General features: G+C 36.1%; 2 protein-coding genes and 1 pseudogene across 3 annotated transcripts; 1 reads left to right on the top strand and 2 right to left on the bottom strand.

The window, feature by feature from the left end:
- The first annotated feature begins 188 nt into the window (after window positions 1-188).
- On the top strand, window positions 189-13,279 carry LOC306868363 (uncharacterized protein). Its single transcript, XM_079414463.1, has 21 exons — window positions 189-298; window positions 640-712; window positions 918-1,099; window positions 1,179-1,372; window positions 4,620-4,689; window positions 4,776-4,911; window positions 5,266-5,348; window positions 5,425-5,519; window positions 5,598-5,769; window positions 5,862-5,984; window positions 6,062-6,133; window positions 8,470-8,542; window positions 9,980-10,149; window positions 10,251-10,507; window positions 10,618-10,687; window positions 11,059-11,194; window positions 11,284-11,366; window positions 11,440-11,534; window positions 11,626-11,797; window positions 11,883-12,023; window positions 12,138-13,279. The coding sequence occupies exons 1-21, from the start codon at window positions 292-294 to the stop codon at window positions 12,272-12,274; spliced, it is 2,541 nt and encodes an 846-aa protein (XP_079270589.1). The 5' UTR covers window positions 189-291; the 3' UTR covers window positions 12,275-13,279.
- Window positions 13,280-13,862: 583 nt separating this feature from the next.
- On the bottom strand, window positions 13,863-26,110 carry efcab6 (EF-hand calcium binding domain 6; the record flags this gene model as incomplete). Its single annotated transcript, XM_079414461.1, has 29 exons — window positions 13,863-15,670; window positions 15,753-15,902; window positions 16,005-16,189; window positions 17,688-17,874; window positions 17,970-18,170; window positions 18,242-18,469; window positions 18,592-18,789; window positions 19,005-19,221; window positions 19,316-19,471; window positions 19,568-19,726; window positions 20,553-20,671; window positions 21,008-21,095; window positions 21,170-21,399; window positions 21,547-21,665; window positions 21,751-21,865; window positions 21,986-22,157; window positions 22,231-22,335; window positions 22,408-22,568; window positions 23,299-23,472; window positions 23,559-23,679; window positions 23,798-23,872; window positions 23,953-24,101; window positions 24,179-24,300; window positions 24,424-24,542; window positions 24,634-24,770; window positions 24,859-24,928; window positions 25,443-25,522; window positions 25,670-25,890; window positions 25,978-26,110. 29 exons carry the CDS (start codon window positions 26,108-26,110, stop codon window positions 15,548-15,550), a joined length of 4,314 nt encoding a protein of 1,437 aa, XP_079270587.1. The 3' UTR covers window positions 13,863-15,547.
- LOC306868362 (patatin-like phospholipase domain-containing protein 2) lies at window positions 14,149-14,972 on the bottom strand (annotated as a pseudogene). The gene is made up of 3 exons: window positions 14,775-14,972; window positions 14,301-14,524; window positions 14,149-14,229 (listed from the first exon to the last, which is right to left on the bottom strand). The product of its transcript is annotated as a patatin-like phospholipase domain-containing protein 2 (transcript).
- Window positions 26,111-26,447: the final 337 nt, after the last annotated feature.

The raw sequence follows: 26,447 nt of genomic DNA, 5'->3' as shown, positions 1-26,447 counted from the left end.
ATAATGTTTAAAAGTATGGATTTAAATTGGGCACGAATGATTGCTCGTATTGATGTTTTATTATGTTAATTTTCAAATCGTCATCTATAATAATTAGATTTAAAAAAAGCTTCGAATCCTATGTAACTGTATCGTTTTACCATGCATCAAGGACTTTTATTTTGGATTTAGCCTTTACCTTTGTTGACATTTTTACTTACACCGGCTTCATTCATCATGTGCAGCATCATTTAGCTTTTACTTTTCTGCACTAAATACTCAAATGTGCCAGAAAAGGTCTGAGGAATATATATGGCAGGTAAGATTCATAATCCTAACGCAGAAAATGATATCTGTATTTGAAGAAACGAGTGATTTTAATGTTTGTATTCCGTCAATGGTCCACACACAGCTCTTAGTTTATTGAGTGTAACGAGCTAGTTATCTGCATCCTACATTACTGCTCATAACAGTGGCTGAACAGGCTTTGAAATGTGTATGTTTTTAGATAAACTGAGTATTTTATATTATCCTGTGACGTTTAATTGATAAGCTAAGCATAATGAAAATAGGATCGTAACAGAAGAGATTAAACAAAGGGAGGTGTGGTTTACCAGCTGGCATATCAGTAACATAAACATGAATATTAATCTATTAAAGTAAGACCACCAATTAAGATGGAAGAAAGGCAGTATTCATCTCTGACGGCTCCTATGGATTATCTTCAGTATTGGTGAGTTTGCCCAGCCCCAAAAGAACCCAAAAGAGTTGCTTTCTTATATGTTTTAAATAAATTAGTGATGTGTATACTGTGATTCCAACAAATGCTATCAAAATGGGATATGATGGTGTATGGTAAATGTGTAAAAAGATCAGATTATTGCCATAGGTTTTGGAGTAAGTGCAGTGTCTTTGTTTTTGTCATTTTGTTTTCTCAGGTATCAAACCAGTCCTCAGCAGTACCAGGCAGAGCAGGTGCCGCAGTATCACCAGATGGTTAATGCCACCCAATACGCCGAGAGACCTGTGGAGGACAAAATCATGACTGATCTTTCAGTGCATCAAGATCTATATCTGGATCAACCTCAGCAGCCTCATCAACTCTCTGCCCAACCACCAGGTACAACATTTTCCATCCTCACAGTGTATTTTAACTGGGACGTTTCTGCAGCTCAATTTATTAAACATCTGGTTTGCAGTCCCTCCGACGACTCCAGCAAAAGGAAAGAAAAGGGGAAGGCCTCCAAAAGGTGAAGGAAAGGAGAAGACGGAAGCTGAAGAGTCTGCCAAGAAAGCGAAGAGGACGTTAAATCGGTTTAATGGGATGTCAGTGGAGGAAGTCATGGCTAGAAAGCTGCCAGATGTCATCACACATAATCTTGACATGCTGATTGTAAGTTTCTGTTTCATATTGGTCTGTTTTAATGTATTCTAATAGCAATCTTAGTATTAATCAAAATATTTATTTAAAATTAATTTATTATTATTATAATTTATTAATCTAAATTAATCTATATTTGTTTGTATACATTTATTGTATGACATTTATTTATTTATATATATATATATATATATATATATATATATATATATATATATATATATATATATATATATATATATATATATATATATATATATATATATATATAATATGTGTGTGTGTGTGTTTGTGTGGGTAAATTATCAAAAAGTGTATATTTATAATCTATACAATTATATCTATCTATCTATCTATCTATCTATCTATCTATCTACTGTGTGTACAGTGGGGAAATAATTTTTGACAAAGAAATTATCAGTCTATAATTTTAATGGTAGGTTTATTTGAACAATGAAAGACAGAATAACAACAACGAAAAATCCAGAAAAATGCATTTTAAAAAAGCTATAAATTGATTTGCATTTTAATGAGTCAAATAAGTATTTGATCCCCTATCAATCAGCAATATTTCTGGCTCCCCGGTGTCTTTTAAACAGGTAAGGAGCTGTTTAATCTCCCAATCTCAGTTTGTCACCTGTATAAAAGACACCTTTCCACAGAAACAATCAATCAATCAGGTTCCAAACTCTCCATCATGGCCAAGACCAAAGAGCTGTCCAAGGATGTCAGGGACAAGATTGTAGACCTCCACGAGGCAGGAATGGGCTACAAGGCCATCGCCAAGCAGCTTGGTGAGAAGGTGACAACAGTTGGTGAGATTATTCACAAATAGAAGAAACACAAAATAACTGTCAGTCTCCCTCGGACTGGGGCTCCATGCAAGATCTCACCTCGTGGAGTTTCAATGATCATGAGAACGGTGAGGAATCAGCCCAGAACTACACGGGATGATCTTGTCAATGATGTCAAGGCAGCTGGGACCATAGTCACCAAGAAAACAATTGGTAACGCACTACGCCGCGAAGGACTGAAATCCTGCAGCGCCCGCAAGGTCCCCCTGCTCAAGAAAGCACATGTACAGGCCCGTCTGAAGTTTGCCAATGATTCAGAGGAGAACTGGGTGAAAGTGTTGTGGTCAGATGAGACCAAAATCCAGCTCTTTGGCATCGACTCAACTCGCCATGTTTAGAGGAGGAGGAGGAATGCTGCCTATGACCCCAAGAACAGCATCCCCACTGTCAAACATGGAGGTGGAAACATTATGCTTTGGGGGTGTTTTTCTGCTAAGGGGACAGGACAACTGCACCGCATCAAAGGGACGATGGACGGGGCCATGTACCGTCAGGACCAGGGCATTGAAACCAACCAGGGCATTGAAAATGTGTCATGGATGGGTATTCCAGCATGACAATGAACACACGGCCAAGGCAACGATGGCGTGGCTCAAGAAGAAGCACATTAAGGTCCTGGAGTGGCCTACCCAGTCTCCAGACCTTAATCCCATTGAAAATCTGTGGAGGGAGCTGAAGGTTTGAGTTGCCAAACTTCAGCCTCGAAACCTTAATGACTTGAAGAAGATCTGCAACAAATCTGGGACAAAATCCCTCCTGAGATGTGTGCAAACCTGGTGGCCAGCTACAAGAAACATCTGACCTCTGTGATTGCCAACAAGGGTTTTGCCACAAAGTACTAAGTCATGTTTTGTGAAGGGGTCAAATATTTATTTGACTCATTAAAGTGCAATTCAATTTATAACTTATTTTAAATGCGTTTTTCTGGATTTTTTTTGTTGTTATTCTGTCTCTCTCTGTTCAAATAAATCTACCATTAAAATTATAGACTGATCATTTATTGGTCAGTGGGCAAACGTACAAAATTTTCAGGGGATCAAAAAAAATGTTCCACTGTATGTAATGTGTGTGTGTGTGTGTGTGTGTATATATTCATATCTATATATACACAGTAGTGAGTACACCCCTCACATTTTTGTATGTGTAGGCTATAAGAATATTGCCAAGACCCTGAAACTGAGCTGCAGCACGGGGGCCAAGACCATACAGCGGTTTAACAGGACAGGTTCCACTAAACACAGGCCTCGCCATGGTCGACCAAAGAAGTTGAGTGCACGTGCTCAGCGTCATATCCAGAGGTTGTGTTTGGGAAATAGACGTATGAGTGCTGTCAGCATTGCTGCAGAGGTCGAAGGGGTGGGGGGTCAGCCTGTCAGTGCTCAGACCATACGCCGCACACTGCATCAAATTGGTCTGCATGGCTGTCGTCCCAGAAGGAACCCTCTTCTAAAGATGATGCAAAAGAAAGCCCGCAAACAGTTTGCTGAAGACAAGCAGACTAAGGACATGGATTACTGGAACCATGTCCTGTGGTCTGATGAGACCAAGATAAACTTATTTGGTTCAGCGTGTGTGGCATGAGGCTGCATGAATGCTGCTGGCACTAGGGAGCTACAGTTCATTGAGGGAACCATGAATGCCAACATGTACTGTGACACACTGAAGCAGAGACTGGGCTGCAGGGCAGTATTCCAACATGATAACGACTCCAAACACACCTCCAAGACGACCACTGCCTTGCTAAAGAAGCTGAGGATAAAGATGATGGACTGGCCAAGCATGTCTCCAGACCTAAACCCTATTAAGCATCTGTGGGGCATCCTCAAACGGAAGGTGGAGGAGCGCAAAGTCTCTAACATCCACCAGTTCTGTGATGTTGTCATGGAGCAGTGGAAGAGGACTCCAGTGGAAACCTGTGAAGCTCTGGTGAACTCCATGCCCAAGAGAGTTAAGGCAGTGCTGGAAAATAATGGTGGCCACACAAAATATTGACACTTTGGGCCCAATTTGGACATTTTAACTTAGGGGTGTACTCACTTTTGTGGCCAGCGGTTTAGACATTAATGGCTGTGTGTTGAGTTATTTTGAGGGGACAGCAAATTTACACTGTTATACAAGCTGTACACTCACTACTTTACATTGTAGCAAAGTGTCATTTCTTCAGTGTTGTCACATGAAAAGATATAATAAAATATTTACAAAAATTTGAGGGGTGTACTCACTTCTGTGAGATACTGTATGTATGTATCTCTCTCTCTCTCTCTCTCTCTCTCTCTCTCTCTATATATATATATATATATATATATATATATATATATATATATATATATATATATATGTGTGTGTGTGTGTGTGTGTGAGAGACATTTTAGTTTGTTTGTATAAATCCATTGCTAATTTTACAGATCGGCATCAATCCTGGACTTTTGTCAGCCTTCAAGGGAAGGCATTATCCAAATCCTGGGAACCATTTTTGTATGTATTATTCAGCTGATTCTTGTTTGTAAAGGATGTTTATATACTTATGCTTGTCTTTTGATTGTTTGTTGAACGTCTGATAGGGAAGTGCTTATTTCTGTCTGGTCTGACCGATGAACAGCTCAACCACATGCATGATCAGATGCTTCCTGAACGGTATGGCATTGGTTTCACCAATATGGTGGAGAGGACTACACCTGGGAGTAAAGACCTATCAAAGTAAGACTTGAACATTTACATTATTCATGTAAAAGATGAGGGCACATTCATGGTCGTTCAGACAAATTTTGCAAATGAAATTTGGGTGAAAGAAAACAAAGCGAGGGTGAAAGATTTCCCCAAGCAGGTTTCGCAACATATTCAAGCAACTTGGTTTGAAAGTGACTTCTGTGCGAGCAAAGCTTCATACTTTGATAAACTATTGACAATAGAGAATGGACCTTTTTGGAAAGTCTGAAACAATGCAAATTTCTCCAACATCTTGCTAATGGGACCGCACCTTAAAAATTAGCTTTATGCCCAAGAAGATGCTTGATGTGAATGCATTTGAATATCTTGAGTGTTGGTTTGCAGCAAAGAGATCCGTGAAGGTGGCCACCAACTTTTGGAGAAGCTCCAGAAGTACAGACCTTTAATCGCTGTGTTCAATGGAAAATGTAAGTCGTCGGTTTGCTATTGATTTAAGTCTAAACTTTTATTCATGATGTAAGTTAATCCTGTTCGATATTTCAGGTATTTACGAAACGTTTTGCAAGGAGATTTTTGGAGTAAAGGCTAAGAACTTAGAGTTCGGATTGCAGCCTTACAAAGTGCCAGAAACAGAGACGGTACGAGCTTCTTTCGTGATAGATTAATGTTCCTGTTTATAGTTGCATATTGATTAGATATGAGCTTCTATTGTCCAGGTTTGCTATCTGATGCCATCATCAAGCCCACGCTGTGCCCAGTTTCCTCGTGCTCAGGACAAAGTGCACTTCTTCATCAAGTTAAAGGAGCTCAGGGATCAAATGAAGGGAGTGGTGAGGACTCAAGAGATTGAAGAGACAAATTACAAATTTGATCTCACTCTGGCCAAAGGTAAAGAGTTTCACAATTGAGAACAGTTTTTGTGTTGTTCAAAAAAGAACTTTAAGTTGTTAACCAATGTCCTTTATCATTGTTTGTTCTAGAGGATGCCAAAAGACTGGCAATCAAAGAAGAGCAGCATGACCCTGGATATGAGGAGACCTGTGCCCATGGATCACAACAGCACCCACAGCAAGCATTTGGGGTCCATCCTTCTACAGACACGGGTATATAAATATTGTGTACGGAACGAATGTGAACAATTTTGTGTCAGGTGCTTGTAATAATAGTCAAAATTCTTTAGACCAGGTATCGGACAACTGGTGGACAATGCAGCCGTTTGCAGACCAGATTCCAGACATCAGATGTAGCAACAGCAACTGAACAGCCTGAGAAAAGTAGTTATCGCACAAAGACTGTTGTCTACACTGTGTGTACTGAGAAGGACCAACTAAACATTTTTAAAAATTGTTTTATTTAATAGTTTAATGTGTTTTACCTGTTTCTGAGTGATTGATTCTGAGTTGTTACCTGAATTATGTAATGTATGTGATTTCAGTGTGTGAAAGTGTGAATGAAGATGAAACGTGAGACTTTCTTAATTTGTTAATTTTGTGCCTCTATTTTTATCCTTTTAAGGAAACTTCAGTCATAAACTACCGTTCAAAGGTTTGGGGTTAGTAAGATTTTTTTTCTTAAAGAAATTATTACTTCTATTCAGCAAGTATGCATTTCAAACAAATACTGTTCATTTGAACACAAATAATGTTAAGCAGCACTGTTTTTTCACTTGTCTGCATTCAAAATATTACTTGGGCAGCAAATCTTCGTATTAGAATGATTTCTGAAGGATCATGTGACACTGAAGACTGGAGTAACGATGCTAAAAATTCAGCTTTGGAATAAATTACATTTTAAAATATATTCAAATAGAAAACAGGTATTTTAAATTGTAATAATATTTCACAATATTACTGTTTTTACTGTATTGTGGGTCAAATAAGTGCAGCCTTGGTGAGCATAAGAGACTTCCTTTTTTTTTAAAAAAAAAAAAAGAAATCTTGCCCAAACTTTTGATTGGTAATGTGTATTCCCATTAGCTGAAGTTATGTGTTGTCGTGATATTGGAATTATTTCACATTCACTTTTTTTTTCTTATGAGTATTTCAGTGCAACAAATTCCTAATGGAAACCATGGCTGGACTCTGGAAGAGGTTTATCACTGTGCATGTCCCCAGTGCATGGATTTATGGTAGTATTGCAGATGGCATGCTCAGTCCCATGTTATGGTGCTTATTAAATACAGATCACTCAATTTACCTCATTTTGAATGCTATTTTTAGACTTTTTAGAATTGTGTTTTGTTATTTTGCAATCAGTGTGTATAACTGTTTAGTACCATTTATACCTGTTACATCATAATCCAGCTTCATTTTTGCTGTGAGAACTATGTACTATATATGTCATTTTGTAAGTTGTGTTTTATTTTTTATATGTATGTATTACTAATGGAACCGTTCAAGGGCCAAATAAAAGCCACGTGTATTAATTATTGTCACAATTAAAATTAAAATGACAAATCTTTCTAATACGTCTGAAATAAAAGCAGCGACAATAATCTTCCATTGTTGAGAAATCAATGAAGAAATATGTTTTGCAAGGTGCAAGTCGCCACAACCGAACTATGTTTTTAAGATCTTTATTTTGACATTCGCTAAACGGGAAACAGGCATTTCTTATTTATTGAAGCGCAACCAATAGGAAGCACGCTTTGAAGCGTTTAAATGTCACAGGAGACGCAGGTCATACTATTAACTTTAGAGGGGTGCAGTTTTTCATCTCCATACTGAAATTAAGATAAAACTAATAGCCTGCCGTAGGTTTTTAGTTTTTACATTTTAGATACGTAATAATGAAACTTCATTTCTGATTTCTTTGTTTTTCCTTTTAAATTTAACGGAAGAAACAGACATGCTGTGCCCAAAACTCCCCTAATACTGGTGCTTTTGGTATGCTCCACTGTCAAATTGATTTCTCGCTGCTGGTGTTGTCTTTGTTGCTTTCACCGGTTTTGTTCCTAAAACGATAAAACTCTACATTTCAGTGGACTATCGTTCTAATCATATCACAACGGTATGTATTCATTTAACAAATAAAGCTTAATTTGATTAATTACACTATATAAATGCATTTTATGCCGATAGAAGAACTCTGCACAGTTAGCTAGCGACCATCATTCATTGTGTGCTCAATGAATTGGCACTCTAGGCCAGTATTAGCCGAACATGCTAACAGTATCACATATGGTTTTTATGTTCATGTAAAACAAAGGATCTTAGCCGTTCACCTGTATTTGTCCTGCTGAATTAACATGTTATTACTACATTTTGATTAGTTTGGTCAGTACTGCAGTTTAAAGTACTGGTTGTGTCAAATATAGTAAGAGTGAGATGTGTTGGATGATTACGTGGAGTGTGCTTAAAATCCAGCACACACAAACTTTTCTGATCTGGTTTATACATTTAAACCATTAAAACATTGATATTCTCTAAATTTAGGAATGCATTTATGTATACTTGAACCTATTTATTATAAAACTATAAAATAATCTATAAGTAAGCTATAAGTTAAAGGGCTGGTAATAAATATTGCCCTGTGAGAATAGCACTTGAAATTGCTGTTGAAATGAACACAAATATTAATTTATTTAAGTAAATCCTGTAGAGATGGATGAAAGGCTCTATGGATCTTTGCCTCATGCCCCCTCGGAATACCTCCAACAATGGTGAGTGTCCCCATATGTCGTCAACTGGCGCCTAGATTAATTACGATCCCACTGATTTTCTTATGCTGTTATAATAACATTCAGCATTTTAGTCTGTTTTTGAATGCTACTAACCAGTCATGCACGAAACAAGCAACAATAAAGTTATTGGCCGGCTTTCATGAAGAACAAACTGCCTTGGTTTTGCCACTATTTTGTTTTGAAAACTGAAGTGTTCCTGCAATTATTAATATGTTCTTTTTGCAGGGTTGCATTAAAGACTTTACTTCTCAGATGATATAGTTTAACTCGGTAGCTCTTTCTGGAAGTTGCACCTGCTTTACATAAGACAATCTCCAATGTAAAGGGGATGCATTTATTATGTTGAAGTGTCAGTTAACTGATGTGTAATTTATTTCTAGTTATTAAACTGAGTATTTTCATTTTATACATTTATTTTAAAATATTACAGACTTTATAGCCATTATGAAATATATTGTTGCTTAATTAATTATATAATACATCATTAGTATTATTATGGCATTATATAAGCTCTACATGGTTGTGAATGTATTTTCATCTTTGTCTTATGTTGACTGACTGTTAAATATTAAGTGTTTTCTGCTGAATAAGATTTAAGTTTCTGTTAACGGACAGGTATAAATGTTTTTTAGTTATTAAACTAGTATTTTGATTTCATACATTTAAAATTTTTTTGAAATCTAAAAACCACAATTTGTAATGTTTATTTTCATTTTATACATTTTCTATTTAAACAAAATTAGACGTTTTTATAGTTATAAACTCAATTATGGTCTATTAACTATAATTAATAAATCACATTATTATATACACCATTATATTTACGCAAAGTTTTGAAATTAAAAATGTTTGCAAATGTATTTTCATTGTTTTGTGTTGTCTAACTGTTAACTTTTAAGTGTTTCTTGTTCGATAAGACTTAAGTGTCTGTTAACTGATATGTTAAAATTATTTCTAAACTATTTTTGTTTATTTTAGTTTTACATTTTTATTTTAAAAATATTATAGTAGTTATAAAATATAGTTTTATAATGAACTATAGTTAATACACCATTAATAATATTATTATAATCTCATTATATTTATGCAAAGGTAAATATGTGATCTAAATAGTTGCAAATGTATTTTAATCTTTTTGTATTATCTAATTGTTAAATGAATTTCTTGAGTTAAGGAGTAATTATGCAAACAATACAATAAATAAGTTACTTTACCTGTAAACACCATTGTTTTCTGTTAAATGCACAGTGTTGGGTTAATCATGTCTTCACTACATCGGTACAGAATATTGGTCAAACTGATTAACAACCTCTATTTTGCATCTTAATAAATATTTGCTTTTAAGATAGACCTTTTTTTACAGAAGTCTAAGTTGGACTGACAACTCAGTCAGTCCCTGTTTTATTTCTGAACTAGGGTTCAGTCAGCTCAGCAACATCTTCAGGCCCTTCAGGCTCAGTATCCTCACATGGCTAATGGCAATGCTGGTTTTATGATGGAGGGACCCAGAGAAGATGTAGGCATGCAGCAGATGCCTGTACACCCAGAGGATGCCGCCCAACTGGAGCCTGCGGCTGCACAGAAAGGTATTTATCCAGGACTGTGTGTTTTCAAACATTAGAACTGAGCTCTGCAGACTACATTCTCTCATGTAGCTTTTAGTCAAAGTGTTTTCTCCCTGTTTAAGCACCTGCTAAAGGAAAGCGAGGAAGGGCAGCGAGCAAAGAACCTAAAGCCAAAGGCGAACCTAAAGCCAAACCGGGACCTAAACCCAAGAAAGCCAAAGAGGATAAAGAGGCCCCGCCAGCTGAAGGACAGGAGAAGATTGATGAAACCTTTAAGAAAGTCAGGAGGAAAGTCGATCGCTTTAAGGGCATGTCGGAGGAGGAAGTCATGAAGAAAACACTGCCTGACATTCTTACCCCCAATCTGGACTATGTCATTGTACGTTTTTATGGCTTTTCTCTGAAGTTGCCTTTTAACAATGAAGAATGTTAAACCAAAGATGGCACTGAACCCAAATGACTGAAATGACTCTTATATTTATGATACAGATCGGAATTAATCCAGGGTTGATGGCGGCCTTCATTGGAAGATGGTTCCCTGGACCAGGAAACCATTTTTGTAAGTAGACTTCAATTCTACTCATTTTTAACTTTAACATTTCTATTGTTATATTATGCTTTAATGTAAAAGAGATTTTATTGTTATTTTATTCGTATAATTGCTGTTATAAATATATTGTAGGGCTGTCAAATCGATTATTCACATCCAAAATAAGTTTTTGTTTACATTATGTGTGTACTGTATATATTCATATGCATATATAAATGCACACACGTTTATATTTAAGAAATATGTAATATATATTTATATAATAAATCATGTGTATATATATATATATATATATATATATATATATATATATATATATACACACAGTACACACGCATATACCATCTAAACCAAAACTTTTACTCTTGTCAATCTTTTAGGGAAGTGTCTGTTCCTGTCGGGATTCACAGAAAAGCTGCTAAATCACATGGATGATGAGAGTTTGCCTGAGAAATATGGCATCGGCTTCACAAACATGGTAGAGAGAGCGACACCAGGAAGCAAAGATCTCTCTAGGTGTGGTAGATTGTCACTCTACTGCCATTCTTTACTGGAAGTAGTGAGTTTCCTCTCTTCTAAACTGTTTTGCTTCTCACCTTCTGCAGCAAGGAGCTTCGAGAAGGTGGTAAAATCTTAGTGGAAAAGATAAAGAAATTCAAGCCACTCATAGCAGTTTTTAATGGAAAATGTAAGTATTCAAACACAAATACAGAATACAAACTGATATGAAGGCGTGCATTTAACAATTACTTTTGTTTTAGGTATATATGAAATGTTCTGTAGGGAGATATTTGGGAAGAAGCCCAAAACACTTGAATTTGGCCTACAGCCACACAGGATTCCTGACTCTGAGACGGTCAGAAACCATTTTTTGGTTCACTGCAATAAAAAAAAAGCTAAATTTGGTCCGATATGACTCATATGGTGTATATTACGGTTTTCTGTAGGCGTTGTACCTGATGCCCTCCTCCAGCGCCCGCTGTGCTCAGTTTCCTCGTGCTCAGGACAAAGTGCATTTTTACATCAAGCTGAGAGAGCTCCGAGATCAGCTGAAGGGTATTGCGAAGCCCAAGGAGGTAGAAGAAGTGAACTACTCGTTTGATCTCGGCTTGGCCAAAGGTACAAGCAGACGTTTATGATCGCCCTCCTGATGTACACAATTATGAACTGTACTTGACCACTTTATCTTCCTTCTGTCTTACAGAGGATGCTAAGAGGATGGCCATCAAGGAAGAGCAGTATGATCCTGGTTATGAAGCAGCTTTCGGAGGAGTGTATGGAGAACCTGGACCTGAAGGAGGCCAAAGCAATGGATTTTGTAACTTCTCCACACCTGAGGAGAAAGGTTGGTACCATCTTTCCTCCGTTGAACACAAAAGAAGATATCTTTTTGACCATACAATGAAAGTGAAAGGGGTCTTTAGACGTTTAAAATCAATTTTTGTGTTCATACCTCCAGCTGACACAGTGGAGAAGGCGCCTACGAATCCAAACGCGGCTGGCCAGGTTCAGGACGGTCAGTGGATGACGCAGTCTTTTGCCGATCAGATCCCAGACATCGGCAGCTCCTCTCAAGCCCAAAGCTGGGGTGTATGAGGAAGGACCGTTCTGAGGGACTTCAGACGAAGTCTGTCGGTTCTTGTGCTCTTCCAGAGATGCTGTGCCTCTTATCTTCTCAGTCGAATCCAGAAGTCTTTGGGGCATTGGTTTCTTTCTCCTGTACATTGCTGTGAAAGTCTGTTACGTTATAATTTCAGGACCGATTTGAGGAATCACAGTATCATGCAAGGTGACCCAACAGCACAAGGAGAATCCAATGGCTGCTGTGCTTTTAAAGGATCTGTACCTCTGAACTTCAATTTGCGGGCCTTTGAGATCTCAAATGCCTCTTTATTAAAAAAAAAAAAAGAACAGTTTTTACTATGAATTTCAATTAGACCTTTTAGGAATTAGCATTTCTATGGAACTGGAGAATATACTCATCTTTTACTTTATTGGTTTAGAGTCATTGACGTTATTTTGGGTAGTTTAGTGTACGAGGTTCTGAGCACTGGTTTATTGCATTATGTGATATCAGGGACTGATACTTGATTTGTTCATAAGGAGCGCTCACTATTATTTCATTTGATATTTTAGATGGGACGTATTATGTTTGCTTTTGTGGTAATATTTTAAGTGTAACTACCCAAATCTTTTTAAAGTGCACATTTTAAAGATCATATTGCAAAATCTTGTGAGGATAACATTTAAATAATGTTTTGTTACTATCATAATGTGACAAATGAGGTCTTTTTACATGTTGGAAGGACTCTTATGGAGCCACTGCAAGACAAAGTCACAATTACTGGTGACTGTACATTGGAAATGTCTTTAAATGTGTTCCTCATGAGGAAGCATCAGCATCACTTTTTAAACAAATGTACACAACAACCTCTCTGCCTTCAGTACTGTAATATACAATAAAGTACGACTGTTTATATAAGTCAACTAATCCTGAACATGCCATAATTTATGGATTTATTCACATGTTTTTATTTGGTGCTATTTTACCCTTTCTGTAAACATGATTATCTTTTTGGTTCATTAAAATACAGTTATGCTAATTTCTGCTTGTACATTTATTTCTATATTAGTCATTAGTATCATATGTTATATTTTAGTGAGAAAAGCTTGTAAAGTGGTAGAAAATGTTCAATTATAGTATATTTTTAAGGAGATTATACATAAGCACTAAACACAAGAATTCATCTGACATTCATTTTGTAAATGATCTGAAATCTTTAATTTATAGGCAATTTAAGTAAGTGATGTGATTACATAAAAATCAAGATTTGAAAGGTTATTGAAACCTTTTTATTCAAAGTAATTACACAGTGTATGTAAGGAGGAGGAACAAGAGGTGGTGCTGGTCAGTGAGTTGGGTTTGAAGTTGAAGGGAGTTGGTGAAGAGTTGGATATTTCTGTATGCATAAGTAACTGAAGGCAGAACTCTTGTTTAGGGACATCACACTTGGATTTGGATTATTTAGATATGTAATTCTTTCTAGATATTTTCACCTTGTTGAGAAAGCTTTATTCAATATTTGTCCAATCGTTCTCATTAACATCTGCCACATCCACAGCAGATATGACCACATTTCTGGAGCGCACTCATCAAGCCTAAAAACAGTCAGGGTCTTAGCATGCAATTATAAGACTTTTATGTTACATTTTACTCATTTTTTACATATACAGAATACCTTAAGAGAATTATGTATGCCATCTCCACTGGCAAAATGCACCACATTAGACAGTAAACCAGCTTCACTAGGAGAGGATATCTTATTTTTTCATTCTCCCTCATGGTAGCCTTACCAAATACTGGAAAAGATAATTTTTTTCTCATATCTATAAAACTAATACAATATTAGTAAGAGCACATTTAATTGAAAAACGGACAATTATTGCGATTGTATCACAAAAAATACAGTCTAACGGCTACATACTATTCCATGAAAGCTTGGAGGTATCACACCACAGTACAGTGGATAAAAGCAGCTACAAATCAGAGCCTGTAGACTCATAAACCCTCATTAACACTTATCTATTCATCATGCAGGACGCAAAAGCCAGTTGAGTTCACCTGAATGATATCTTCTTTATTGTCAAACTCAGACACCGACACATTTGTCCCATCTGACACTCGTGTGAGTGACACAAACAGCCGTCCATTGGCGAGTAGGTGGGCATCATCGGGCAGGTCACGATTTAGGAAGTTTCATACTATCTTCAGCAGGTCGAGGGAGGGATGCAGAGCACCCAGGGTGCCTTTCCGAGACATTTCCAGCAAATTTTCACAGCATTTGGCTTTAAAATGGAATTTCCTTTAGGATCACCAATATAATAGTCATCCAAATGAATTAAATAGGGGGTTTTCTATCTTCAGTGAGTCTTCTGAAATATGTTTAGATTTTAAAACTACTATTTGCTATCATTTAATTGTGAATGTGAAAGATTTGTCTTTTGGATTCATGACAAATGCCTTCAATGCACCTTTTTTGTTGTCTTCTACAACTTGTGTGAAGTTTTTAAACTAGAAATAATTGCTGAAACATACCTGGAGACATTTGGCATGCTAGTATTGCACCCATGAGAGCACCAGATGAAGCCCCACAAATCTTCTTCACCCCCTTAAGAAGAAACGGGGCCCGTTCAAATAAACAGCTATAGACACCACAGTATAAGCCACCAGAAATCCACAGCCAGCAAAAGAGATATTTCAATCTTTAGCAGATTCCTGCATATTCTTCAACATACGAATCCCTGAGGTTATGCAGTGCAAGTGCAATAACTTACAGTGAGTCCAAATGAAGGTCAGTCATTAGCACTGATAGTATCTGGCAACGTTCTACTATTGAAAAACAGTGTGTTGCAATCACAGGGGTCATGTACTGGAAAAACAGACATTGCTGCGATCATTGAGTGATTTTTTTTTTGTTGTAAAATCTTAAAATCCTTGATTGTGCTTTGAAAGTACATTTTATGTTTGTGAGCAAAACACACTGCCAAAAAACCATTACATACTGGTTAGTCCAAATAATAACTTACTAATAACACATTTTTTTTTCAGTAAGAAAATACGACTGAATATCATATGATTTATATAATTGAATTATATATAAAATGTGAAAGGTATAATATATAATTTCAAATTGTTATTAAAATTACATAAAATCCTATTATAGACATTCTCTTGCTGTATAGATAAAAACAACATAAATTAAGGATTAGAATAATCGGTTTATTTTTTTATTTAAAAAAACTGTGACATCAGTGTTGCTGAAGCAGTGCAATATGATACTCCAAACTAATAAACAGATGAATCTGCACTCATTTAAGGAAAATGCGCAGAAAATCATTGTATGAAATCCTTCCAGTGAGGTTCTTGTCAAAAAAAGAGGTGAAATGAAAGAAGTCCTCCTCTGACAGATTCACGCTGTATTGTCTCAGAACCTAAAAAAAATCATGCAAAATGTTGCATGATTAAAGACAAGACATGAACTGAAAGTGTTAAGTATAAAACAGTGCTTTGTACCTTTCTGAAGTCCTGAAGAGAGATCTTTCCAGTGCGCTCTTTGTCAAAGGCGATGCATTTTTGCCTCATTTGCTTCCAGAAGAGCTGGATAGGCCTGGAGATTCTCAGCATGGCTTCAACACACTGGCTACTAAGTGGGCCTGGACTCATCTGAAGGACAAAGTCAGAAAATGCTGCTTGAGTATATTCACAATTCATCAACTATACCGGTCTGTTTAGAATGACAGCAGGCAGTAATTCTAGTGAACTCACTGGTGTCCTGGGGAGCTGCAGTTTGAGTCTGTGGGATGAAGTGTTGACCTGAGGACTGAACATCAGCACAAAGTGCCGCAGGAAGTCCGGGTAAGAGAGACGTCCACTATTTTTGATGTCATATTTGACAGCCAGCTGCTCAAACTCAAGTGGATTCAGCTCAATATGGAGACCCTGGAGTATGTCTGCACAACATCAATTTAAATTCACTATTTCCAAACAACAATGTCACAATTTGTGTACAAATATAATAATTAATGTAAGGAACTACAATTACTGCACACACACACACACAAAAAAAACAGGAATATGTGATGTTTCCATTGTCATTTGCAATACATTATGATTAGCTCTCCACTTTCTGGCCACTGAAATTCCATGATTTTTCTTATCATTTGTTTGACATGAAATTTTCACCAGATGTCGATAACAACCCAAGTAATCCATACATACAAAGAAAACAAAACAAACGAGTTCAGAAATTAAGTTATGTGTAATAAAATGGAATTACACAGGGCAAAAGTATTTCTGAACTTATTTGTTTTCCTTGTATGTATGGATTACTTGGGTTGTTATCATCATCAGGTTAAAATTTTATGTCAACAGCATCTTTAGAAATATATTTACTGAGAAAAATGGTTTATATATATATATATATATATATATATATATAGAGAGAGAGAGAGAGAGAGAGAGAGAGAGAGAGAGATTATACCTTAAATTACTTATAAAATAAAATTGTCTCAAATATAAAAAATATAGAAAATATATATTACATTATGTTGTATTTTATATTATTTCTATAAAAATCATAATACTGTCATTCAGAGTGCTAATTTTGCTAATAATTTATTCAGAACAAAATTCCATGAATTATATATGGATTATAACAGAATTTATAATAGATCATTTTATATTGTTATATTAAAATATATAACAATTATACTGTATATTATATTATTTAAAAATCATTATAATTCAGACCCATTTGCTAATAAATCTTTCAGAAAATAATATAATTCAGACAAATAATTCCTTGACTTTCCCATGTTTTTAAAATACATAATTTTATAATTAATAACTATTATAGATTTACAATAATTATATAATATATATCATGCAATGTTATTCATAATTTTTAATTTTATATTATAAATATATATTATAAATTATGTAAAAGATAAAACAGAACATTTACATTTATATATATATATATATATAATATTATTTTATATTGTGTTATTTATAATTATGAAAATATAAAATGGAATATAGAAATATAAAATAAGAACTGATTTGAAGGAACTATTTGGTTTGTGAAGTCAGAGCTAGAATATTTTAGATCTGAGCATAGCTAGAAAAATTAGATTCACTACAGAAATGTCCATGACACTGGCGCCGTTGTCCTGTGGCTGCTGTCGCATCATCCAAGTGGATGCTGCACACTGGTGGTGGTTGAGGAGAGATCCCCCCCCACATGATTGTAAAGCGCTTTGGGTGTACAGCAATACACAATAAAGCGCTATATAAATGCATCATTCATTCATTCATTCATTCATTCATGACGTTTTATTAATCTCAATTACTTTTCCAAGCTTGGAAAATTCCCTAGTTTTGACTTTTTATATAGTTGAAAGGTGCTGTGACTTTTAAATGGACAGATATCTGGCCTCAACAATGTACCTAGGAATATATCCACATCTATCTCTCCGGTCCTCTCAGGGTCCGCCTGCCTGCATCTCCTCTGGATGTGCCTCCAGCAGTCCTGGATCTTGGAACCTACCTTCATCTCCACATCCTCACAGTTCAGCAGTGGCGTGGACCTTCTGCTCGCAGTGGAGGGCCTCTGAAGCTGCTCTGACACTGATAACTGTGGACACGGGTCCACATTAGACATTAGAGGACATGTAAAATCCAATGCAAAGAGAAGAAGTGAACCAATATTAGCATTTGAAGTAAATGTACCGCAGAGCGCCTAAAGGCACAGGGTGCTGTTTTGGGGCGTCTGAGGGATGTTGGTTTCTCCAGCGTTGCTCTTGCTGAACCTGGTAATGATTTAGCAACCTTTCCCAGGCTTTGCTGTTCTCCACTGAACTTTTTCAGGAATTCTCGATATTCCAGATTTCCAAAGCCATTAACTGGTAGCATTTTCCACAGGTCTTGAAACTGAAAGAGTTGGTTGTTTTTCAAGCTATTGAAGGAACTATTAAAGAAGCTCATGTGGAACTGGAAATTACCTGTTCGTCGGTGAGCCTCATGAAGTGACGATCACAAATGGTCTTAAAGTCAGTTTTGGAGATTGTGTTTATATTGGCGTAGTCGAGGTCAACCATTTCCTTTGTTATAGTGTACATGCGGGCTGACACAACCTCCTGTACACGCCTCAAAATGTCATTGATGACTAAAGGTCGGGGCTGATTAGGAAAGCGCATCTTATGGATTTTCTTCAGCCATTCATCTGCCGTCTGTTAGAGTTAAAGAAATAAATAACGTTTTATTATACACCATATGCAACTTAGACCATTCTAAATTATGACAACATCATATTGTGAAAAAAGTACAAACTCAACCATAAAAAACTTCTGACCTCTTGTTTGTGGAGGTTGAAGACATGGAGGAATTCTTTCCAGTCAACCATAATCTCCTCCCCTTCGTTTATTCTCAGCTCAGACAGCAACTTCCTGAACTGGACTTCTGAGAGACACATACAGAAATGGTCCAGCACTTGTCGAAACTCTGTTTGTGGTATCACACCATCTCCAGTCTTATCAAATGCAGAGAAGGCCTGAAAAATAAAGCACAGCAGCAGTTTGGGGTTGGTATGATTTTGAATGTTTTCCTTGCTAAATAAAAGTATTAATTTCTTAAAAAAAAAAAAAACTATCACTTTTGGTACATTAGTGTTTACAAAATACTTTACACAGCTCTGTTATTGCAGCACATTTCAGGTTAAATCATCTCTGTAGCAATATTAATATATTGTATATAAACAGTCAGTACCTTGTAGAGAGTATCTGAGGAAGAAGTAACCAGCTCCTTGACCCTTTGTATTGTTTTTTCTGGGCTCAGCTCCTCTATATCCTCCACTGGTTCTGGAGAACCCACAGTCGGACCTTGAGGAGGCTCGACTGCAGACCAGCTGGAAACTGGACGTCCAGCGAGATGCTTTAGAAAGTCAAGGTATGGCACCTCCTTCAGACTGCTGTCAAAGCCAAGGCTGAAAAACACAAATTAAATAGTAAAAACAATGCAGTAGCTCATAACACTCACCATATTTTGAGTAAATTAACTTGTCTGATATAGAGAGTTACAGGTTCAATAGATGTGTGAGCTGTTGTTCTCTTAGTCGAAATCCATGTCTGTGCAGGAGAGAGTGCAGATCCGTCACGGTCACGTGACCATCTTTGTTTTTATCCAGAAGCACGAGGCTTCCACTCACACGCTCAAATTTATTCTCAATCCACTTCCTTCAAACACAGATAGGTCCATGTAACACTGTATGCATGAGGAGAATATTTTCATCCACTATTACATTTGTCATTTGATACAGAAATCATTTTCACCTAAGATTTTGTAGCATAACTTCCAGGTCAGGTGAGGAAATCGCCCTCTCTGTGAGCTGTTCTTGTAAAGCGTCTGATTGGCTGTCTTCATCTGACCTGATTTTAAGCTTTCTTAAAAACTCGGTCTGAGTGACAAAGCCCTTCCCCTCTTCATCAAATCTGTGAAAAAAAAGTGTTTTTAGTTTTATTTACAGCAGATATCAGACATTTGAAAATTCTGAATGCTTGCCAGGTATACAGTTGTGCTCATAAATGTACATACCCCTTGCAGAATAATGCAAAACGTTAATAATTTTATCAAAATAATAGGGATCATGAAAATTGCATGAAATTGTTTATTTAATACTGTCCTGAATAAGATTTCACATAAAAGATGTTTATATATTCTCCACAAGACAAACTAATAACTGAATTTATAAAAATGACCCCATTCAAAAGTTTACATTGAATCTTAATACAGTGTGTCGTTTCCTGAATGATCCACGACCTGAATGTCTTTCTGTTTTGTAATAGCTGTCTATAAGTCCCTTGTTGGTCCTGAGCAGTTCAACCAAAGAATGTGCAGGAGCTGGAGGATTTTTCTGAAGAACGGCAGGCAGTTGAACTGCTCAGGACCAACGAGGGACTCATGAACAACTATCACAACACATAAAAACAGTTATTTGGATCATCCAGGAAACAACACAGATTATTAAGATTCAAGGGTATGTAAACTTTTGAACAGGATCATTTTATAAATTCAGTTATTATTTTGTCTTGTGGAGAATATGGAAACATCTGTTATGTGAAATAGCTTATTCGGGACAGTATTAAATAAACAATAACATGCAATATTCATAATCCCTCTTATTTTGTTAAAATTATTAACATTTAGCATATTTTGCAAGTGTCATGTAAATTTTACTTAACACCATACTAATTCTGATTCTGGATCAACTATCAAATGAGGAACACATACACTCATTGAAATATCAGTGTTGCTTACCTGTCCCAGAGTTTTTCAAACTCATTTGGTGTGACGGGCATGTAGTATTTAAAAAGCAGCTGCTTTAGACCATTTTTGGTCATGATGCTTTTAACATCATCACCCAACTGAGAAAAGGCCTGCCAACACAATTGTTATGTAAAAAGTATGTTTAATTCCTCATTAAAACGTTTGTATATGTAGCGGGTCTCCTCATGGAAGCCACCATTTTGAGATCACGACCGGTCAAATACTTTTCAGTTTATCTTAATAAAACATAAACACATCTTGCTATAAACATGGCTGCCTGCTAATGATGCATTTCTACTCCAATACTGGTAACTGAAAGCTGTATTTTTGCATTATGCTACATCCAGGCCACTAAGTGTCAGTGTACGTTCAAGACAACTGCCATACAGCATCAAAACAGTGACCAGGAGCCAAAAAAGTGACCAAGTGACCTGGATGTAGATTACCTTTGAGAGCTCTGAAGGTCTTTTCTGTGCAATGGCTGACAAATAGTCATGAACTTGGCCACATGCAGTGTCAGGATATCCATCTCGTCTGAAAAAAAAGATTTCTGTTACAAAAACAGCTAAGATAAATATAAATATTATTTGCAGAGGAGTGGTTTTTACGAGGTGTTATCATGGTGATGTGATTTCATCTTGCTGCTAGAGTTAACTTTGTTGTAGAACTCAGCATAGTTGAGTGTGCAGCCAGGTGTAAGGCCCAACAGGTCAAGCAATCTCTGATACTCCTTCTCTTTGGTTACAAACATCAGGCTGTCAAACAGAGCTCTGAAGTCAATGCGATTCACCACACCATCTCGGTTCTTGTCCATGAGACGGAAAGCAGTCAGAGCATCCTGCAAACAAGAGCGAGGTAAAGACGTTTGAAGAAGTGTTGTTTTTATGCATTTAGAGCCTTAAAAAATAGAGTGGCCTACAATGTATTTAGACACTTTTTAGTAGTATATTAGTAAATAATTAAAAATAATCTTTTGCTTTGATACCCCATGATATTCCTTGATCCTCTTTTTAAGTTGAGCAAGACAGTCCTCTGCAGTCAAAAGAGTAGAAGTTTGTACATCTTTTGTCTGTCTATCTTCACCCTTTTCTGGTTTTGTTACTTCTGTGTTGAAGAGATATTGATCAATTAGGTTTTGTGCCATATGTTTGTGTTAAAAAAACAGATTGTGTGTTGAGAAAAATCAAACCTTTATATTTGGCCACAAAGTCAGTAACAGAAATCGAACCCAAATTAAAACCAAGAGACTCAATAAGCATCTGAAACTGGGGTCCTTCCAGGACAATACCACAATCATCCAGAATCTAAAAGCAAGAGTGACATGAATCAATGTAAAGAACTGAATGCTTAAGACATTGATTGAATGTTGCCTTCACATTATCAGAATTATAGTTATGACTTTCTGACCTGAAGTCATATCGTACCTTACAGAAATCTCTCAGAGTAAGTGCTGTCATGCTTTTCCTTTTGGACATCAGATAGTCCTGAAGGGACATCCCACGTCTCTGAAGCCTGTCCTTGAGTTTCCTCAGGACAACATCCTTTACTGCTTGTGCTTTTAAATTCAATATGGAGGCATCATGTGCCTTTTCCTCTCTGTATTTTATCAAAAAAACATTTATCATGCGTGATTCCTCATTAGGGCATGCTTATTACTGATCGTACAAACCTTTCAATGATTCTGCGGTCGCCCTCAATCTTCTCTGAAACACCCAAGCTCTTCAAAAATAGCTTGTAGTTCACATTTCCACCTTCCAAAAATGGTTCACAAAGCCTTTTAGAGAAAACAGAGGGAATTAGTCAGTATCCAGAGGTAAGGCTGCGGGGGCAGAGAAGTGAGACTCACTTGCTGTAGTGGCTCTCAGACAGCGGTAGTCCATGCTGTCGGATCAATCTCCAAAGGTCTTCTGGGGGGATGGTGTCACTCTGGTTTTGGGTTGTGTTGGTGATAGATTCGATCAGCATGTCATAGTTCTCAGAAAGCTTCTCCTTTAGAATCTGTTCCACCTGTAGAGAGACAAAATCAAGTGCGTGATAGAAATAGGATTGATAAGTGATTCATAGATTAATTTTTTATAAATCTTAGATATATTTTCTAAGACTGAATTTTGCAGTTTAATATACAAAAGAAAAAATAGATAAGGAATACTGTAAAATTGTAAAAATAAAAAACTGTGAAGGTTACTTACAGCATTCAGTGTTGTTGTTGCTGTGGGTGGCAATGTGTTTAACTGATCTGAAACCTTTTTATTGAGCTTTAGTGTCTCCTGAAATAAATTCACAAAAAAGTTTTTATACGTTGAATCATTTTAAATTTGCAAATAACCCATATATATGCAAAACCTGTCAGGAAAAAATAAGTAATATTTTGAATAAATAAACAAAAGTACAGTTTTGGAAACTTCTAATCATGGTTTTGTCTTTCTAATTATTTTGTAATGATTTGTACTATTGTAATATATAATTTATATTGTAATATGTTTTGTTGCAATTTTTATTTATTTAATTTTTTACAAAATGTACTTTTTTCAGCAATCACAATTTGCAAATAGCAGTAATGAGAAATAGGTCAAATGAGCTTGATTGTCCTGAAAATAATGTCACAATACAAAAAAATCTTAAAGGTCCTAAAAATAAAGTTTATTTACTTGTAGTGAATGTAATATTTCTTTTTTTTTTCTTTTTTTTAAGGTAAAATGTGACCATGGATATTACAGTACTGCAAAGGTAATAATACCATAACTGGTCTTTGTTGATGGAGGAAGTCCAGGAATTGTTGGTAATTTATGGCATCTGTATGTTCCACATCCAAGAATACAGCAAGAGCAGTGAACTGCTCATCGCTGAGATGGAAGTTCAGGCTCTCCAGAGCCCTGCATAGTTCATCTCTACTAATAAACCCTGCTCTGTTCTACAGAAACAGTTATCATTATTATGAATAGCTGTGATTTGAAGTGCATAATTTACAGCTTTTTATTAGCTAATCTCAAAACTTACTTTATCAAAGTCCAGAAAGGCTTCTGTCAGAGGAGGCTGATTATCAAGAACATGTTGACGTAAGTTTAGTAGGATTGTTTCAATACTGCATGTGTCTGGAGTTGCTGGAACAGAATCTTTCCTGATTGAGGCATTAAAAATAAATTCATAATCAAAGATATGTCTGCATGCACAGAATCCTTCAATATATTAAAATGTTTTTTTATAGGATACTAACAAAAACTTTATGGCCAACTTACTGTACAGCTATGTCGTCTTTGAACAATCCAAGAAATATTCTCCATTGCACAGGTTGTGTGCTGCTCACTCCAAATCTGTGACAATAAATCAACACTAGATGAATTTCAGAATTGCTTTCAGGGAGGTACATAAACGATATGTTAATATCTCATACCTGTTCAATACCTCCCTGAAGATGTTATCATCCATGGGGAAGAGGAAATTACTGAGGACAGATCTGAGATCCTCTTCAGAGACAAACCCACTGTCTGTGACGTCAAATGCCTGCAGAGCTTTTTCAACAAGGCTATAATTCTTCTTTATCTGCAAGTCAAAATAGAAAAGTTTTTTCATAAAATTCTCATATATTTTAGATAAAAGATTATCTCTGTCATACTCACTTTGCTCAAAAACCTGGTCTGGACTTCATCCATGTTGTCCCTGGATTTGCTTGAGAAAGCCCTTACGCTTGTCTTACTTTTAGGTCTTGTTGTAGCACGACTGACAGCGTCCCAATTCAGTGCTGAAAGCAGGTGTAAATCAGAATATATAACTGATTTAATTATTCATGTATTTTGATGCCAACATAAATAATTATTTTATTACTGTCTTATCATATTGCATAATTTATTTCATATAACTTTACCCAGTTGAATAGAATCTGGTGCAATTTTTCTATAGTTTTCACAGTCAACACCAAGCTTCTCAAGAAACTCCTTGTAGGATATTGTGTCAGAATTATTCACGCTGTAATGTGACCATAGTCTAAAAGAGAAGACATGCAAACAAAAAACATAGCATTCAGGGGAAAACAATAATACTCCAGGAGAGTTTGATTAAATTGAAAAACTGGGACCTGTGGAATTCCAGCTGACTCATGGGAAAACAGTATCCCTCTAGGACTTTACGCAGCTCATGTTGCTGTATCTGCCCATCGCTGTTGTGGTCAAACAGCCGAAAAGCCCTGGTGATGTTTTTCAAATTGCCTCCAATCTGAAATGGTGAGAATCATGGATATTACACACTAACATCAACAGGTAAGTATTTATATAATATTCATACCATGCTATACTCTACACACCTTATCTTTCAGACGACACTGTAGTTCTCCAAGTGACAAGTTTCTGTAACCTCCACTCCTGCATGGGATTCTGTAAAGAAATTAGATATTGTTTATATGAAGAAATATTATACACTGTTCGAAACTTTGAGGTCCGTTAGATATATATGTTTAAAGAAATGATTACTTTAATTCAGCAAGGACACATGAAATGGCTGAGAAGTGACAGTGAAAAACTTTTACAATATTACAAAAGTTTTTAAATGTGCCATGGTCCCTGATTTAACCTTGATAATTATATGAAATTATTTTTGAGCACAAAATCAGAATATTAGAATGATCTCTCAAGGATCATGTAACAATGGAATATTGGCTGCTGAAAATTCCGCTTTGCATCACAGGAAAAAAATAGATTTAAAATATAATGAAACAGAAAACAGTTGTAATATTTCACATTATTGTTAGTTTTACAGTATGTTTGATCGAATAGCTTGGGTGAGCATAAGATAATTCTTTTATCTTAGTAACCCCAAACTTTTAAAAATGGAGTTTATGTGTGAAGGAAATCTAATAATTGAGAAAACATCTACAAAAATATACATTACCTGCCCACAGCAGATGACATTTTGCAGTATCTTCTGAGAAAGTCCATGTAAGAAATTGTTCCATTTTCTCTCAAGTCAATCTAGTAAAGATATTTTAATGAAGTTTGAATGAATGAAAATGTTAAACATATATGGACAAAAAAATCACAGCTTAAGTACCACAATATAACATCACAGTAAGTGCACTGAAGGAAGTGGGTGACTTTTGTAATTCTAAATGAACACACCTTTGCCAACAGACCCTCAAACTGAGATTCAGTGAGTGGAACAAGAAACCCCTCGATTACACGTCTGAACTCTCCTTTGGTGACAGCTTTGTTGCCTTCCAGGTCAAAGGCTTCAAAAGCAGCCTTCAAGTCCTCTTTTTTGTCCTTGACTCTCTCCACGAGTAGGTTCTCAATGTCCACTAAAGAAAGATTCTCATCTGCCACCGACTGCACAGAAGAGGCTGTAAAGAAGAAGTAATAAAATAAAAAATCTCCTCAACAACATGCTTTTCCATCATTACCAAGAAAATACACAGCATAGACCACACCAGAGTCAGACTTGATTGTGTTCCTCCTTGAGAAATCTCCTGAGGAGATCCGAGATGCACTCTTAGCCCTGGGGATGATGGCGAGCCCTTGTGTTATAGGCCTCAGATCTATATGGCTTGAGATTTGAGGCATCTGTGCGGAAGGTGACACCTGAATGTAACCAATATAATATTTTTAGTTAAACAGCTGTTTTGAAATACAGTATTGATTGTTTCCTGTCATTTTTATTATAAATTATAATAAAATCATAATATTTATTTTAATATATAATAATGTTAGTCTCCAGTATACAAAGTTATACAAACTTATTTTAAACCATTAGAAAGTTTTTATTAAGATTTAAAGGACCAGTACCGTCCTAAGAGATCCTATTTCCTTGGCAGTTCAACCTGGCAATTTTTCATTCAGAAATGATATTAGTAAAGTGTCTTCATACTAACCCAGCTCTCCACAGCGGACCTCGGACGCA

Source organism: Barbus barbus (assembly GCF_936440315.1).
Source record: "Barbus barbus genome assembly, chromosome: 50".
NCBI classification, from domain to species: Eukaryota; Metazoa; Chordata; class Actinopteri; order Cypriniformes; family Cyprinidae; genus Barbus; species Barbus barbus.
Note: the sequence above shows the minus strand (reverse complement) of the source record. Positions and strands in the feature narration are given on the sequence as shown.